The 16614-nt window shown below is 39.5% G+C and overlaps 1 protein-coding gene across 2 annotated transcripts in view; it reads right to left on the bottom strand.

Moving 5' to 3' along the window:
* kcnh8 (potassium voltage-gated channel, subfamily H (eag-related), member 8) overlaps positions 1-16614 on the bottom strand; it is a 63930-nt gene that overhangs the window by 25628 nt on the left and 21688 nt on the right. For both annotated transcript variants that reach the window (XM_051391642.1, XM_051391641.1), the window contains exons 2-6: positions 12906-13139; positions 9019-9150; positions 5665-5792; positions 1722-1959; positions 1437-1594 (exon numbers count right to left, since the gene is read on the bottom strand). In XM_051391642.1, coding sequence (XP_051247602.1) covers positions 1437-1594; positions 1722-1959; positions 5665-5792; positions 9019-9150; positions 12906-13139 — 890 coding nt within the window. The remainder of the gene's footprint in view (positions 1-1436; positions 1595-1721; positions 1960-5664; positions 5793-9018; positions 9151-12905; positions 13140-16614) is intronic.

Here is a 16614-nt window from a genome sequence, read left to right as displayed (position 1 = left end):
ATGGGATCCCTTGACAGACAGTAAAACATGTCAAAAAAGCAGAAATGATAGAGATATGGGCTATGACAAAAACAAAAAAAGAAAAACACCAGGGAGGGACACTGCTGAGGCCCCTTGGCTCATTTTGGTGAAAGATGGCGTCTGTCCTCAAAGGGGACATCAGTCTGAATGCTCTGTCCTTAGAGGGGACAATCATGCAGAAAGCTCAGCAATTACAGGCCATTCCCTCTCTCCCCGGCGGCGGCTGGGGAACTTCTGGCCCAGTAGCCCTACACCCAAATCCCGACCCACTGGGAGCGAGTGGTATTTCCATTAATAGCGTCTGGAACCAAACAGGCACCTTCGCCTGGAGCACCCTGCCACTGCACCCACCCCTCCTCTTCATAGTATAAAAGGCAACGTCTCTGTTTTTTTCCCTCACACTTTCTTTCACAGCACTTTTTTGGCCACTCCTCCTTCTCTTTCTCGGTTTCTTTCTCACTCTACTCGCTTTCTTTACAAGAGTTACTCCTCTTTTTTGGTGTTGATTTCTTTTCCTTATCATTCTATAATCTTTCTCAGTCCTGTTAAAAAGAGCCCCAGTTAACTAGTTTGATTTCCTGTTGTTCTGCCTATATGGGGATTCTTTAAAAGCTAACTATTTTTGTGTGTTTGGTTCACACGTGCACTCATATGTTGGACCCTTTGATTTACATCACACTGGGTGAGTGAGAGCAGACAGCAGCTTAAAGCACCGTCAAAACATATCATTTCAGGGAGCAAAAACAACGCAATGATAAAAGCAACCAATCAAACCTCCCTACAATGTAATGCTTCCATTGTGGGATATCTTTCAGCCAGGGGCGAGACAAGAACGTCTACCTAATTGCTCCACATCTCTGTTTCTTCCCCCGTTCAACTTTTTTTAAGGGGTCCATGACTCAAGGAGAACAGAAAAGGTTTTAATGATACCCGTTTGATTGTTTTCTCAGTGCATTTGCAGTATGTGGAATCAATAAGGAGAATCAAAGAGGCTCTGGAGCAGTGCCGGGAACACTGCATGCAATCTATTCTTATGAAATGTCAAATGTGCTGGAGGTGTTGCACTTTACAATGCCCCAATGTGTTGACAGGATTAGAAAGTGGGTCTCTGAGAGGCTACAGAGAAATCCATCAGTCATGAGATTTTTAGTATTTAAATCATGTTCTACTAATTTATTTTTACTTGTTTATCATTTATTTCTTCCTTCCATTTTTTAACTGGATATTTCAACTTTTTCAGAGAATTATATTGAATATAAAATATTGTTTGGGTTTGTATTTGATCATTGAAAGTTGTATTTTAAATCAAAGAGTTCTTGGAAGTCAATGGCATGAGTGACAAACAAAAACACACAGTAGTGATTATGTTCTATATTAAATCCTAGATGTTAAGCATCAAGCCTATGGCTACTCACCACGCTGACTTTGAAGGCATAGAGCAGGTCAAAGGGTAAAGCGGCCACCAGGTCGATGATGAACCATGTGGTCAGGTAGTGGATGCAGATCTGTCGAGCGTCAAAGATCACCTGGCCCGACTTGCTGACATAAGTGGTGCGAAAATTAAAAACAATGTCTGGCAGGAAAATAGAGAGACAAACAAATGGAGTGGTGGGTTTGGTCATTGTAAATGCTGGAGATTATACTGTAAAGTCTAAAGTATTAACAAACCGGACAGTGTACTCCTCAGTTCTGCAACTAACCTATGATGAACAGTATCTCCACTGCGATATCACTGACAGTTGTGCTGCGGGTCAGGTCATCATCATCACCGATGAAGCACACATTGTAGGGCACCGTCACAGCAACATAGAATGTAGCAAGTAGAATCAGCCAATCCCAGCCAGCTTTGAACGTGCTGTAGTGAAGTAAGATGAATTTGGACTTCTTGGCGTCTGCTACCTTGTACTCTGGCAGAGCAGGAGGATCCCCGAACACATTCTGGACAGGACAGGATTGAAAAACAGAAGTGACACAGTAGCAACAACTTGTTACATCCACTTTCTTTGCTTTGATGGTCCAACCCATCAAGAAGTCTATATGTGCAGGGAAGAAATTCTATGCACCAAAGATAACAACAAACAAAATGATCAAAAAACTTAAACCAGCTTTCTTTATATACGTAAGCATTTCTGCAAGAAAATTTACTTGTCAATTGTAAACCTAGCTATTACAAGAAATTTAAACTAATGCTATTTTGGCCAATAACCTTATAGGGCCCGCAACGTTACTGTGTTTGATACACCATCACCACTCACTTGTTGTTAGCTGTAGCAAGCAGATGTTTTCAGTGGAAAAGTTCTGAATGCTATCTACCAAAGTTGAGCATTTAGCAGCTGAACAGCCAGATTTTTCTCTCAGGAGTTGGCCAACACTTAAACATGACTAAATGAATGCTAATCTTGCTCTGTGTCTGCTATAAGCGTAAATCTTTGCCATATCACCAACAGGCACTGTGCACCAGGAGATACACACTCTTTAACATCCTGTAGGAGGTGTGCTGGGAGGTTTTCACTAATCAAGTTAGCATTTATCAAAAGTCTTGTCTGGTATTAGCATCTAGATCACATGATTTGGTTCAGGCTATCTTTTATCGTTTCGTCAGCCTGATCAGAAAATATCATGGCCGCCAGTGGTGGAGAACCTGCTTCCTTGGGGGTAAGTAATCATATATTAGTCATACTTATTTTCAATAAAACAACAATATTAATTCCTAAAATTAATTAGGACATTTGTCTAAACATTCTGATGAAGAAAAAATGTTCCAACTATGTTTGTGGTGTTACTTAGCAGCTTTTGAAATGTATGTATCCCCTGAGATACGTTGCCAGATTAGGGGTAGAAATTTGGTCAATGTGCATTATTCAAAATTTTGTTTCAAACTGGAAGGCATGTTAATAATTACTGCAGTACCACATATTATCATGCACAGCTGTGCCCATTACAACAGTATAACTGTATTTTACTTAAAATCTATTTATTTTCAAGCAGGGCATCTCAGCTAGGTCCTTTTATGGGAAAAGAAAGGAAAACACAGGAATGAGAGTGATAGAGGAGATCCCTGCAAGTTCTTCTGACTCTGAGTCAAACAGTGATGAAGATCAGGAAGTATTTTTCAGCCAGCATGAGATAGAGGCAGTGAGTGAAGGCAGTTCTGATGAGGAGGATGAAAGTTCTGATGAGGAGGATGAAGAGATGGATCGCAGTACAAAGTCCAAACAAGCCAAGGGATTCAGGTGACAGTAGTTTTATTTAGGGACACTTATATGTGCAATCCATACAAATGTATGTGTGTAATAGTTGATGTAAAGTGAAAAAACACAAACCTTCTGTATGGTTGTGATATTTACTGAAAGTAGTATGACCTAACCAGCTAAATTCAGTCCATACTTTACATAAGTCATACCACTTTGTACAAATAACATAACACAGTTATGTATTTATGTATATATTTTTGTTTGTTTTTTACAGCTGGCGTAAGAAAGGGTTTGAGCACCAGTCAACAGCAGCTGCCAGTGAATTCAGTGCACCTGATGAGCTGTCTTCTCCACGTAGCTAATTTTTTGATGGCGATCTGTTCCAACATATTGCTGAACAGACAAATCTCTACAGCTGTCAATTAATTGGAGCCAGCATTAACACCACTGTGGATGAGATCAAGTCATTTGTTGGCATTAAGCTAATCATGGGAGTGGTGAGAATGCCATCTCTGGATGATTATTGGGCAGAAGACACACGTTATGCCAATATAGATGTCAGTAAAAAGGTTTAAATGCCTCTCACGATTCATCCACTTTCAAGACAATCAGACATCAGACCCAACCCAAGGCTCTGCAAAGTGACACCAGTGCTGGAGCACATAAGAAAGAAGTGTCTGGAAATTGAGAGTGAGAACAAGTTCTCAATAGATGAAATGATGGTCCCTTACAAGGGAACAAAGGCTGGGTCTCTCCGACAGTATCTCCCGAGCAAACCTCACCATTGGGGCTTCAAGATCTTCGTTTGAGCAGGCGTTTCTGGGATAGTTTCTGACTTCCTGACATTCACCAGAAAGAGCACATTTGGCACAGGCCAAGGTCCAGCCAAAGAACTTGGAGTTGGAGCCAATGTTGTCATTCAACTCTGCAAGACCATCAAGAACCCATTAGAGTGTGTTGTCTACTTTGACAATTTTTTCACCTCCCTCCCACTCATTGTGCATCTGAAGGAGTCCCTTGGTTTGCAAAGTCTGGGAACCATCCGCAAGAATAGGCTTAAAGGATGCACACTTAAGGATGACCGTGCTCTGCTGAGGCAAGGAAGGGGCAGCTATGACTACAGGGTGGATAATGAGGCAGAAGTGGCTGTTGTAAAATGGTCTGACAACAAAGCTGTCACCTTAGCTAGCTCCTGTGCTGCAATCAGCCCTCTCAAGGAAGTCAGGCGTTTCTCCAGACAGGAGAGAAGAAGAGTTGCTGTTCCCTGTCCAAACATTGTGTCACAGTACAATGTCCACATGGGAGGAGTTGACCTTGCTGACATGATGGTGGCCTTGTACCGCACCCCTGCAAAGTCCCACCGGTGGTACCTGGGCCTCTTTTGGCAAATGGCTGATATAGCCATCAACAATGTACAATCAAAAGCACAAAAAGCTCAAGGTATTCAGGCTGGAGGTTGCAGATGCCCTTATCCACAGTGGAAAGAAGAAGGGAAGGCCTTCCAAAGGAGGGGAGGAGAATGTGCACAGCCCCACCAGATGCATACAAAGGCCAACAACCCCAAGACCCATGGTTGATGTCCACCATGATCAAGTGGATCACTTCCCAGCTTTCACAGACAAGGGAAGGTGCAGGCTTTGTGTATATGTAAATAAATGTAAATGACCAAGGAATACAACAATGTATAATTTATCTTCATCAAATTGAACATTAATGTTTGTCATTGGGGCTCTGTTTATACCTTAAAAGGGCAATGTATCCTGGGAGATACAACTCATAAAATCCAAAATATTGAATATATATATATTTTGAATGTGGAAATATTTTTCTTAGGGCCTAAAGAGATGAGTGATAACATTAAATTGTTTTTTGCAACTTATTTTCCACTCCTGCCTGTTTAAGAGAAGATGATAATATACCAAAGTTGTGTTAAAGCTTGTTGTACTGCACCCAAGTGGCCCAAAAAATTTAATGCATTACACTTAGTACTTAAGGTTAGTGAGAGTCAGAGACAGTTAAACACTAGCTAGCTCAACTATTATGTCTTTAAATCATTAAATTTTATGATCACTTATTTATTATTTTCATTACATTTGAAATGTTTCCTAATATATAAAATTAGTTTAATTCTGGTCAAGACCTTTGACAATGTAGTATGCTTGTGATAAAAATCAACTTCTATAAATATCTGACGTGCTTGCTCATTTAAAGTAATTTGTGATAAAGAGCATCAGCCAATGCAACATGCTGTTTAGTTTTGTTAACTGGAGAGCCCTTCTCCACCTAGACACAATACTTCTCCCCAGCTCCCTGCCCTTTGATTTAGTCCACTGTGTTAACAACAGCAGCAATCGTCTCACTTCCCATATAACAGTCCACCCCCACCCACTTTTGAATGATCCTTCATCATGTCACATCCTGCCCCGTTGTTTGAAGTGTATGATGATACCTTGTTGAGTTTAATCTTGCTCTTCTCTCTGCTGTGGAGGTGACCAGAGATGTGGTAGAGCACCGTACTGCTCCGCAGACGAGCCGAGCTGAATGGAGAGCCTGTTTTCACCCTGCCGCGCCGTCGCTCTGTAAACACACACACACACACACACACACACACAAACACACACACACACAAACACACACAAAAGTTAGTACACATCCCTCCCTACAATACTTTACCCCCCAAGGTTAACTCCTGATGACTGAATCAGTCATTATGCTTGATGAAATACATAATATTCTGTCCTGAATAGGAAAACATGAATATGCAACAGGAAAAATGTGTCATTTCTGAGCAAATTGCACAATTTCTGAGTGAAGCGAGGAAAAAAGCTATTTACTGTCATTTTGCTTTTGTAAATGTCAAAGAACATGTGTTACCTGTTTTGATGCACATTATCCAGCCATAAATATTGGTTGATGATGTCTTATTGTGTTAACACTATCTCCAGCAAAACAGACCAATTTTCAGCTTTGATAAATTGCTGCTGGGGCAGAGGCAGTTACGTATAGTATGGTAGATTTTCTGTGGTCGATTGCTACTGGAGAGCGTTTGTGTGTGTGCACTCGATAGCGTGCTTGTGTGTTTCTTCCAAGTGTATAGAAGTAGATAAAGTAGATAGTGCAGGAATGATGTGTTCAGAGGAAGGAGTTGGGTAATAGGAGACGGCACTTTATTGCTGCTGGCTTTCTGAGCTCCATTCTCACTGTTGTGAACCACAGGAAAGGACTAAGGCCAGATTGACTGGAGGGGGGGATAACGGCAATAACAAAGCTGGAGAATAGAAGTGATAACTGCTTTTGAGTGTCCTTTGGAAAATGTGTGCGTTCTGTGGTGTGTGTTGTGGGTGTGTGTATGGACCCCAGACGAGGCGAACAGACAGGGCCATCCATAACGCGGCACAGCCTTCGGGGACGCGACACGGCAGGAGCACACAGACAGAGACATGCTTATTTTTAGATCTAATGAATTTCCCTCCACTTTTATAGCCTTTCTTGTGGGGGGTTCGGGGGGTATAGGTGGGGAGGGGTGTTGTGTATAAGGGGAAGGGCAAAGGCATGTAGGGCAGATAGGGGAGGTGGGAATGGATAGATACTGTAAAAGCAGCTGGAATATGAGAAATAGAGGTGATGGAGAGAGAGGTGAGGAAAGGAGGAAAAGACAGCGGAAAGCAAGAAAAAAAGCTAGTAGAGAGATATTACCCATGACAGAAAAAAAGGAGAAAATAGAGAAGGTGAGGAGAGGAGACAGGGGGTGAAAAGAGAGGAGACTATTGACGCCGGAGACTGGGTTTCCCTTTTTTGTACACACTGTCCACATTGTTCCGACAGAAAGCTAACTGGGTCACATCCGAGGAGTCCGTACGTCCTTGAAAGGCTTCCCCAGCAAGAATGGATATTTAAGCGCGCTAAAGCCCTCCAAAAGCCCTCCCTTAAAAATATGTTTGAGACTAGAAGGACGTTTTCACATTCATCTTTGGAAAGTTTTGCTGTGCTCATGAAAAATCAGATTTTAAGGGGCGGGGCCTACAGGCATGATTTTTCACATCACAAATATTTTGGAAGTCAAGCCTTATCCAGTATGAAACTTATACAAGTGTGATTTAGAAACTTGAAGCCACCAGGGCTTTTTAATGATTTTAAAGTGGAAATTGTTTTTTGGATTTTTTTTGTGGAAAAAAAGAAATCAAACACACATTAATGTTCCATGCAGACTATTTGTATATGTCTTAATACACGCCTGGAGGGGATCTTTAATGATTTTATATTTGTCCATAAACATCCTTTCCTACATCCAAACTGAGTACGGCATCAAAATGCAAATGTTTTGTGAGAATTCACTGACATATACTCACTTAAACTAACTTGTCAGACCCAAACCCGTTAAAGTGAGGTGTCTCTGTATAAAGGCATGCTGCATCAGCCTCTTTCCTTTTCTATGAAAAGCATTTCATTATGTGGGCAAAAATAACTTTGCTTTCTGCTTCGTGTTCTCCCCTTATTTACAGTAATGAGAGTAATTAGGCAAATCCAGGGGAGGCAGGCCTGAGATGAGAAAAGTCAGTTTGCCGACTTCACAGATGCACACATACACGCACACAATGACCTTCTCTCGCGCTTTATAGGCTGCTTTTGGCTTTAGCTTATGTGTCACCCTTAAGGTAAAATAATTTGAGGAAATTGATTTTGGCTTTAGCTTATGTGTCACCCTTAAGTTAAAATAATTTGAGGGAATTGATTTTAAGGGTAGAATTTGCAACTTTGTTTCCTGTTGCTCTTTGTATATACAATGATGAGCATAATTGATATATTGTGTGGTGAGGTTTTAAGAAAGATATTGGAGCCCTCAGCTTAGCTTTACAAATGTTCTGAAAATGCTGCCCCGTTTATCTATTTAAAATATAAGATTTCATAAGGTTTCCTAAAGAGATCAGAATACATGACCATAATTACAATATAATATAATATGCTACTATATATATACTACTATTCCAAAGACATAATACCATCCACTTTTTTTTTTTTATCAACATAATGAGGAAATCATTTTAATGGACGTCAAAAAATGTTCATACAGAACGTATCTGGAAAATGTTTGTATAGGCTTGTTTGTATGTTTTCCTACAATATCAATCCAACATCCACTTGTTGTCCACTTAAACATAACTCACTGACGCTCAAAACACTTCGAACTCTTGGTCGAGGTTATGGAAAGTTGTTGATTAAACCCCCCCCCCCGACCCTGTACCTACGACTTGTGTGCCTTATTAAAAAGTAGCACTTCCTCTACTCAGTTGACACTCAACATAATCCGGGCAGCAAATACGTTTCCCAGTATGTCTGATTAAACAATTAAGTACTATACAAATGTAATTTCAAGGAGACAGGGTTGGTTTGAAAGTAGCCACAAACCTATTGCACTGAAATATCTGGTTCCTACAGAACTGAGGTGTCACTATAAATAGCAAGAAAATGTTGTAGAATGAGGTGATGATACACTGATTTTATCGCCTTTTTATTGGAGAAAACAACTAAAACTCAACACACTGCACACCATACAGATTTAATGTTAAAATGGAGGCTGAGGTTTGGTTTTGTCTAAAGTTTTGTACAAATTGGCCTAATGTAAAATTGATATATCCTGCCTTGTGGCAGTTAGCAATGGCCTTAACATTAAATCCACATGCTGAACAAATAGTAAACATTGAGAGTTTAATATAATGAGTGGATATTTCCCTCTCTTGGCTGGGAACCATTAGAATATATTCAACAACAGCAACACACCTCCCACACACATACGCATACTGACCTTCCTTCTTGTCCTCTTGAATGGTTTTGGCTTTAGTGTCAGTGATGTCCTTAAATGAAGCCAGAAAGAGCACAACGTCGCCCTTCTCGTTCTTAATTGGCACAATGTCCAGCAGGCACCAAAACAGCACCGCTGAAAGGGAAAAACACTCTTAATAAGATTATTATCTATTAACACTTTTATACACAATCTCTAAATACATGGATTTACAATGTGTGTGTATAACCAGTGTGTGTGGGTTGTGTGTAGAACAACAGTTTCACAGATTCCCAGACTTATTAGTAAGCCTATCTACAGTTGGAAGTCCCTCGGGAGAAGCAGAGCCTTTAAATAGACCAAGTCGCTGTTCCCCAGGCACAGCAAGAGATGAACCCATCTCTGAGGTCCCATCTCCTGCTAAATAGATTGCTTTTCAGAGGAATTGCAGGTCAGCATGTGTGTTTCTGCACCGGCGTTAGTGTGCTTGCGCTGATTACTGTATCACTATTATAGGTTTGATTTATCAAAAAGCTGTTTTTAGACACTGATTATTTTTTTGTCTAATAATTAAAGCTGCTGTTATAAATATCTGTATGTTAACAGTGTTTTAAATAACTCTTGTATGTGAACGTGGTTGCTTATAGTGACGAACCCACAGATAATTATTGCAGTTCAACCCCTGCTCTACTGAACGTTTTTGCGTCTTTAACCTCATTGTTTTGGTTCAGTCTCACCATTCTCATCAACCTTGTTTCCACCAGATAGTCGCTTGCACTAGCTGGTGAACTTAGTGGAGCATTTAGCGGCTAAAGAGACAATTATTCTTCTCAGGAGTAGAGGAGACTAAAACAGAGCTTAAAGGAGATTAAACATTAAACTTACTTTCACCTTGTGGCCAGAAACATGACTCCAGAGAATGCTAATGTTGCTCCGTATCTGCTAGATGTGTACAGTTAATAGGCAACTTTTTCAAGTTCTCCATATCAATATAATAAGGTAATAATCTGTTGATGGTTTGACTCTGAACTATTTGTTATATATTAATACTAACATGAAAGTTAACTTGCTGGGGTACCAATAAGCTAATCAGTCTCATATTACACTATCACACTATATTATTCTGCTAAAGGCACTATGAATATGGACACAATAAAATACAATTAAGCGTAGGCTTTGCCTGACAAGTTCTGAGATGTTCTAAATGAGCCACCGTACAGAGGATATGTCTTTTCAGTTTGGGAATCTTCATGAGAAGAGCAAAAATTATGTTGGGCATTTGAGCGTCTCAGGGGTTTAGTTTTGTTAATGTTAATTATTTAATCACATCAAATTTAGTCTCATCCACATCATGCTGTGGCTTATGCTTGGCGGTATCACTGGTATATTGTTTTGCTGGTAGTTTTATTAGACATAGCAGTATTTTTCATGTTTTCCTCTGTGATAGATTGATTATTTAATTAATACCTTATTTGAAGATCAACTAATAGTTTTCATGTTTTCCATCAAAGGGATGGAAAGGGATGTTTTTTCACCACTCCCCCCAAAAAACAAACAGAATTTGGAGTTTTGTTGCACATTTTGTCAAGATGAATGTCTTCAAAGCAGAGGACATGGGCTACCTTTTATCTTTCTCTGTTCAGTGTCTGTAAATAAATTGATGATTAAGAGGGATTTCCCACGGAGTTCCCTCCCATCACTCCCACTCACTAAGTCTTCCTTGCCTGGTGATGACTCAATCACAGTGTTTTTGTCTCTGTATGTGTATGTGTATGTGTATGTGTATTGCGTGTGTGTGTGTGTGAATATCTGCATGCCTGCAAGACAAGGCAGAACTATCAAGCACACAGTGAGAGAAACAGCGTTCCTGATTGCGAACATGCAGCTTTCTCTTTTCTCAGGCTGACAGACGGAGGACAAACCGAGTCAATCAGCTACGTTTGCTTTCAGAACACTGCTGTGACAGACGGCAAGAGAGGGATGAGACAACACAAAAAGGCTGAGGCAGGGAAAGAAAAAGAAAGATAAGCATGGGAAACAGTCAGACAAACTGGCACAAAACGGTACTATGTGGAAATGGTAAAAGAGGTGGGAGAAAAGAAAATAGTATTGTCATAGGAGAGGCAGAAGGAGATGAAAGGTAACAAAAGGAAAGTGAAAGGGAACAGAAGGGGAAAAGGAGATAGAGGGGTGTGACAGAAAAGACAACAAAGCAAGAGACAGAGTGGCGTAGGCAGTCACATCTGTGATGGTATTAGCAAAGCTGTGTCTAAGCAAACTGTACTGAGTCATCTACTAAATCTGCTTTATAATTCATAGAAAAATGATAGAAAAGTGGAACAACATCTGACACAAGAACATACCATGATACCTGCATGAGTCATTTTTTTATAAGAGAAAACAGTATTATAAACAACCCTTACAAGCTGTTAACAAAACAATCTCCATTTGGTTTTGGAGCTTTTGATTGTACCCACACAACCTTCCTTTGCATATGAAGTTTGCTAAGTTGATTTAAAGAAATCTTAGACTGTGCAATTCAAAAAGTATTCTGACTGCTGTTTCCACAGTTAGAGAAACAATAGACCCATCAGAGCTCAATAGGTAAGACATTAAGAGTTACCTAGCTACCTATTACATGAAAATAGAAAGAGAAAAATGGCACCAATACAAGTTGTTCTAAGTTGTCTTTCAGAAAAAAACAACAACTCTTAAATCAACACAGCTTTGATCAATGTGAAAAAAACATTAAGTAAACTGCTCCTAGCAACTCAATGAAACGAATATACATCACTCACCAATGAATGTTTAGGGCAAACACATTTAAATGAATAAAGCAAAATGAATTGAAATTCTGTTTGAGTATCAGGTGAGGGGTTTGCCCAGATGTTGTGGAATTGCAAATGCTCAAATTTACATTTTTCTGAGCACTTGAAATATTTCTTGTCCACGCTGGCAAGTCTTGTAAGGTCAAAAAGTCAAGACTGAACTTGATAAAATGATCAAAAGCTCAGAAACAGCTACTAAATGGACCTTGTAGTGGTGAGACTCTTTCAACAACATGTTTCCAGGAATGAACTTTCAATCAAAATCCATTCAAGTGTGTGGAAAATGACAAAGCTTGCAGTACTGACATAACTGATGTCTCTTGATTTGCAGAAAAATTCACCACCAAACACAAAACTGAATCTACTGCACAATGTGAGGCAGAAAAGTACAGAAAACTCTACAACAATCATGCAAGGGCACATGGCACCATTCCACATCACAGAAAGCATGTCACTGCTGATGCCTAGATGTGCTCATTATTTTTGACTCCATTTTGTTCACTGGCCAACTGGCTAATCAGCAAGGCACACACCAAACCATACCACACCATGGCTAGCTATTGGGCTCAGTGTAATCGAAGGAGACAGGGTTGAGGAGTCACTAGCTGACAGCTATGAAAGTTTAATGTGTCTCAGCGTTAAATAATAACTGGGGGACTTTTGTGACTGATTGGTTTGTTTAATCACCTTTTAATGGGAATGGGCAAATAAAAAAAAGTTATGGATCCATTTATCCAGCCATTACTTCATCCACCCATGGGTCCATCTATGTCAATTTAAATGTGACTTCTTCAGAAATAGCCACAGAGAATTGCCATCCTTTTATGGAAATATAAGGGCAAAGTCTCACATGGTAATCGCTCTGTCTGTGCACTCTCTAATGGCTTTCTGTGCTTGTCTACTTGCCTTGGTTAAAACACTTAATTGGTAAATGGCAGAGGAAGGCACAGAGTGTTTTACAGTAAAGTGACGAGCAATGAGCACAAAAGAGCCGAAAAATTAAATAATAAATGATGGGAATAAAGATGACAATACACAACTCAGACACAACTAAAAACATAAACTGTCTTTTCTACTGCTTACCTGTCTTTTTGTAGAACATGATCTCATCCTTAAACTCTTTGCGCTCCTCCAGGGCGTCCTCAATGCTGAGGATGATGGTTTCGCTGGTCTCTGGCCCGTACAGGAACTTACAGGCACAACTCTTCTGCATGACCTCAGCCCGGGAGAAGCCTGTAAGCTCACAGAAGCCATCAGAGCAGTAGACGATGGGAAAGCCCTTTGACACCTGCGCATTGGCCAGGATGAAGTTGCTGTCTGCAGGAGAAAAGGGAGGCAAGGTAAGAGGACAAGTAGAAAATATTTTTCCTGCTTACCAAGACTTAGACAAACTCATGCATTTCTTTTTAATGTCCCTGCACATAGCTTAAGGTAATAATGAGTAGCCTAGCTTAGCTCATTTACCAGCTCCTCTTAAAAGAAAGGACTGTTAAACTTTCCCAAAGGCTGTTTAACATATTTTCACACTAAATGCTAAACATTAAATGTGTTTTTTAAATGTTATATAGGCAAGAAGGAAAAATACAAAAACTTCCCACAGACCAAACTAAAGTTTGAAACAATTTATTTTTTATTAGAATCCCTAGAGGTCCCATACCAATCCCTTGACAACAACAGATCCATAGCACTGCAAATGTCTGGCAAAGCAAAGTATAAATCAATAAATCATCATGGTTATGTATATGAGATTTAAAACATTAATGCAACAGCAAACAACTATTTGTTGTGTAAATATAAATTTGCGTAATGTCCTGAGGAGACTGACACTCTCTTTGTCTGTCATGCTATCGCAGCCTCTCTGTGGTTTGTTTACATAGCTTCAGTTGAGTAGAGCAGCTGAAATGGCTGTTTTTTTTTTATACACTTCAGAGAATAAAAGATTTATTTCGACCAAAACAGAGTGTTTGATTGTTAGAACAGTGGAAAGATGAACAAAGACTGTTTTGGTGAGTTTTATTCTGTTTCTGTCCACTTTGAAGTTACAGTGATTATTAGAAATTAGAAACAATATGAGCCTGTCAGTGGCAATTGTTTTGTCCCATTGTTTTGGTCTGAGATGCTGGTGCTCTATTGTGACATCCATGTGTGTTAATTAACACAGGTAGTAATAATTAACATTACCAAGATAGTGTTTTTAAATTTTAATAGACTAAGCACATGAGAACTGCATGAAAAAGACTAACACTTTAGCTAATAGTTGCTTATGTTCACATCCAGCAGACAATGAGCAACATTGACATTTATTTGGAGTTGTGTTTCTGGTCAGCCGACAAATGTAAGTCCAATATTCAATTTCTTTTAGCTTTATTTTGGTCTCCACCAACTCCTGGGAAAAATATCTGGCTTTTTAACGGCTAAATGCTTGCTGTGTCTGTCTTTGTCATTGCTGAGCAGGTAGTGTGGGTTTATCAGCGATTTTTGCTAAAAGCAGCTGCATAAGAGCATTAAGAATGAACCAAACATTTGGCATAAAAAAAAAAAACACTGAGCTGAAAGATGCCAAAACGCTCCATAACATTCTCTGTTGGTTGGTCAGGTTGAGAAACACCTTTCACATTGCACAATACACTCATTTGATCCATTGTTATTATACATATTGATAGGAACAGCTTTAATGATGTCTTCAGCAACATGAAAATTGGACATTATGATTACAGTTCCCAAATGAAATGTGGCCAGCTCATCTAGGACATTGTACCGCCAACACTCTGGTTTTGAGACCACTGCTTTAACCTTTCAGCTCCCACCACCCACTTTTGAAACTTCAGATAATAAAAATGGAACCAAATTCCACTGGTCAAGGAGTGCCCCTATGACTGTTTCACTGAATCACTCTCACTAGCCACCTGAGCTAAAATTTGACTTTTAACACACAGACACAAAGGCTGATGGGATCCTCAGCTCATGTTGATGAAGGCCTGTGTGGGCTCTGCAACATGAAGGTCATTTACCTCGATAAATTACTGATTTATCTGTAAGCTGAAGAGCAATGGAATTCTACTCTTGAAACTCATTCCCTCGAGTCAAGAAACTGACCCTGAATTCATAATACTTTTAGTGAGAGTTGCAGCGAAGAGAGGTTATGTTTTAAGGAGAAATGTTGATAAAGAAAAGAGTGGAGAATCAGTGGGGAACGTGCTGGAGTGATGAGAATGAAAACACAATCACATTAGGGCTGAAGTCTATCACAATTAATTAGCTTATTTGTGTCTAGCTCAAAATACGTGGTTGAAGAGGACCAGCTGTTTATACCTGAATCCATCTATTATGGCACACAAACACACACACCCATCCACACAAACAAACACCCACAGTGCCAGTGTAGCGTAGAATGATGCTGAGCTGTTCTGATAGACAGCTAAAGTTTACAGTACAATGCCCATTATACATTATACTTCTGTGGTTCTGCAGATTCTATAATGTGTGTGTGAGGAAATTCAGAAGGTGTAGGTGCGTATTTTTGCTGTAATTTGAGAAGCAGTTAAGCCTACTCAAACTAGCCCCTTAAGTTTCATAATAACATGCACATGCATACACACTTATTATAAAAGAACATGTAGCATTGGCAAATTATTCCCAATACATTCAGGAATACCTGTCTTCAGTATGATTACAGTAAATAAATGAGTTACACACACATTATGTCACACACTCATATGCACAAACACACTCAGTGACGTGAGCTTGTTTATAATCATTGCTTGAGACATCCTTCAAAGCGACTTGTTTCAATTACATTGCATTACAAAAATCAATTTTCTGCATCAACAATTCCTTTTTCCACCAACCTCAATGTTTAATTGTTTAATGTTGTACATCAGGCTTTGTTGAAGGAAACCACCTTAGATCTGAACTGGGAATACAACGGCAGAAAACAAAACCCTTGTACGTGTCCCTCTAGCTGAATGAGCAACATGTTCCTTTTTATAATCCCATTCAGCGACAATTGCTTCTGCACGCTTGCTGGCACTCGCTAAAAATTGTGATTCATGTCACTTTCAGGACTGTGGAACATTGATTGGGAGAGTACACCCTGAGATTATGTAATAGTGAATAAAGGTTGGCTGTGGTTCATTAAAGCTTGGGTATTGTTTTCATAATTTATGTTGTTTATACCCAGCACAGTATTTGCTCAGATCTGGGAACATAGCAGCATTGAAAGTTTGAATGACTTGGGGTTCAAGTCTGGCCATATGAAAGAAACCAATAATTCATTAGTCTTAGTCTTCCCCAGCTTGTCTGTGGCTCTCAGCCCCAAACCCTTTCAAACTGGGTCATAAATGTATACCTTTATTACTTCATACAATGCTGAATAATTTCCTAAAACAGTTAGACACACTGATCAAAAAGCAAATTTTTTGGGGGGATTGGGCATATTTCAAGAGACAGATTTGGTTCTCTAGTGAGTATTTGCAGCACCAGGACGGTGTATTTGTGTTTGACTCAAAATAAACTACAGTGGCCATGTTCATCGTTATGAAGAAACATGTTCCCTACTGCAAAGGTGTGGGTTATTTATGTGTTTTTATCTAGTCTAGATGGCTATGAAGTTTTGGCTACATAACAAATATTTGTTATAAGATAGATTTATGGTTGTTTTTGTTGTTTTTAGATTTGTTCATATTAAGAAAAATATAGAATATCACCAAACGTATCCCTTAAATGAGAATTAAAATTTAGAACAACTTGGGTCTTATTATCAGATCCATTGGTTATGATATACTGTACAGAG

Source organism: Dicentrarchus labrax, unplaced genomic scaffold, assembly GCF_905237075.1.
Source record: "Dicentrarchus labrax unplaced genomic scaffold, dlabrax2021, whole genome shotgun sequence".
NCBI lineage: Eukaryota > Metazoa > Chordata > Actinopteri > Moronidae > Dicentrarchus > Dicentrarchus labrax.
Note: the sequence above shows the minus strand (reverse complement) of the source record. Positions and strands in the feature narration are given on the sequence as shown.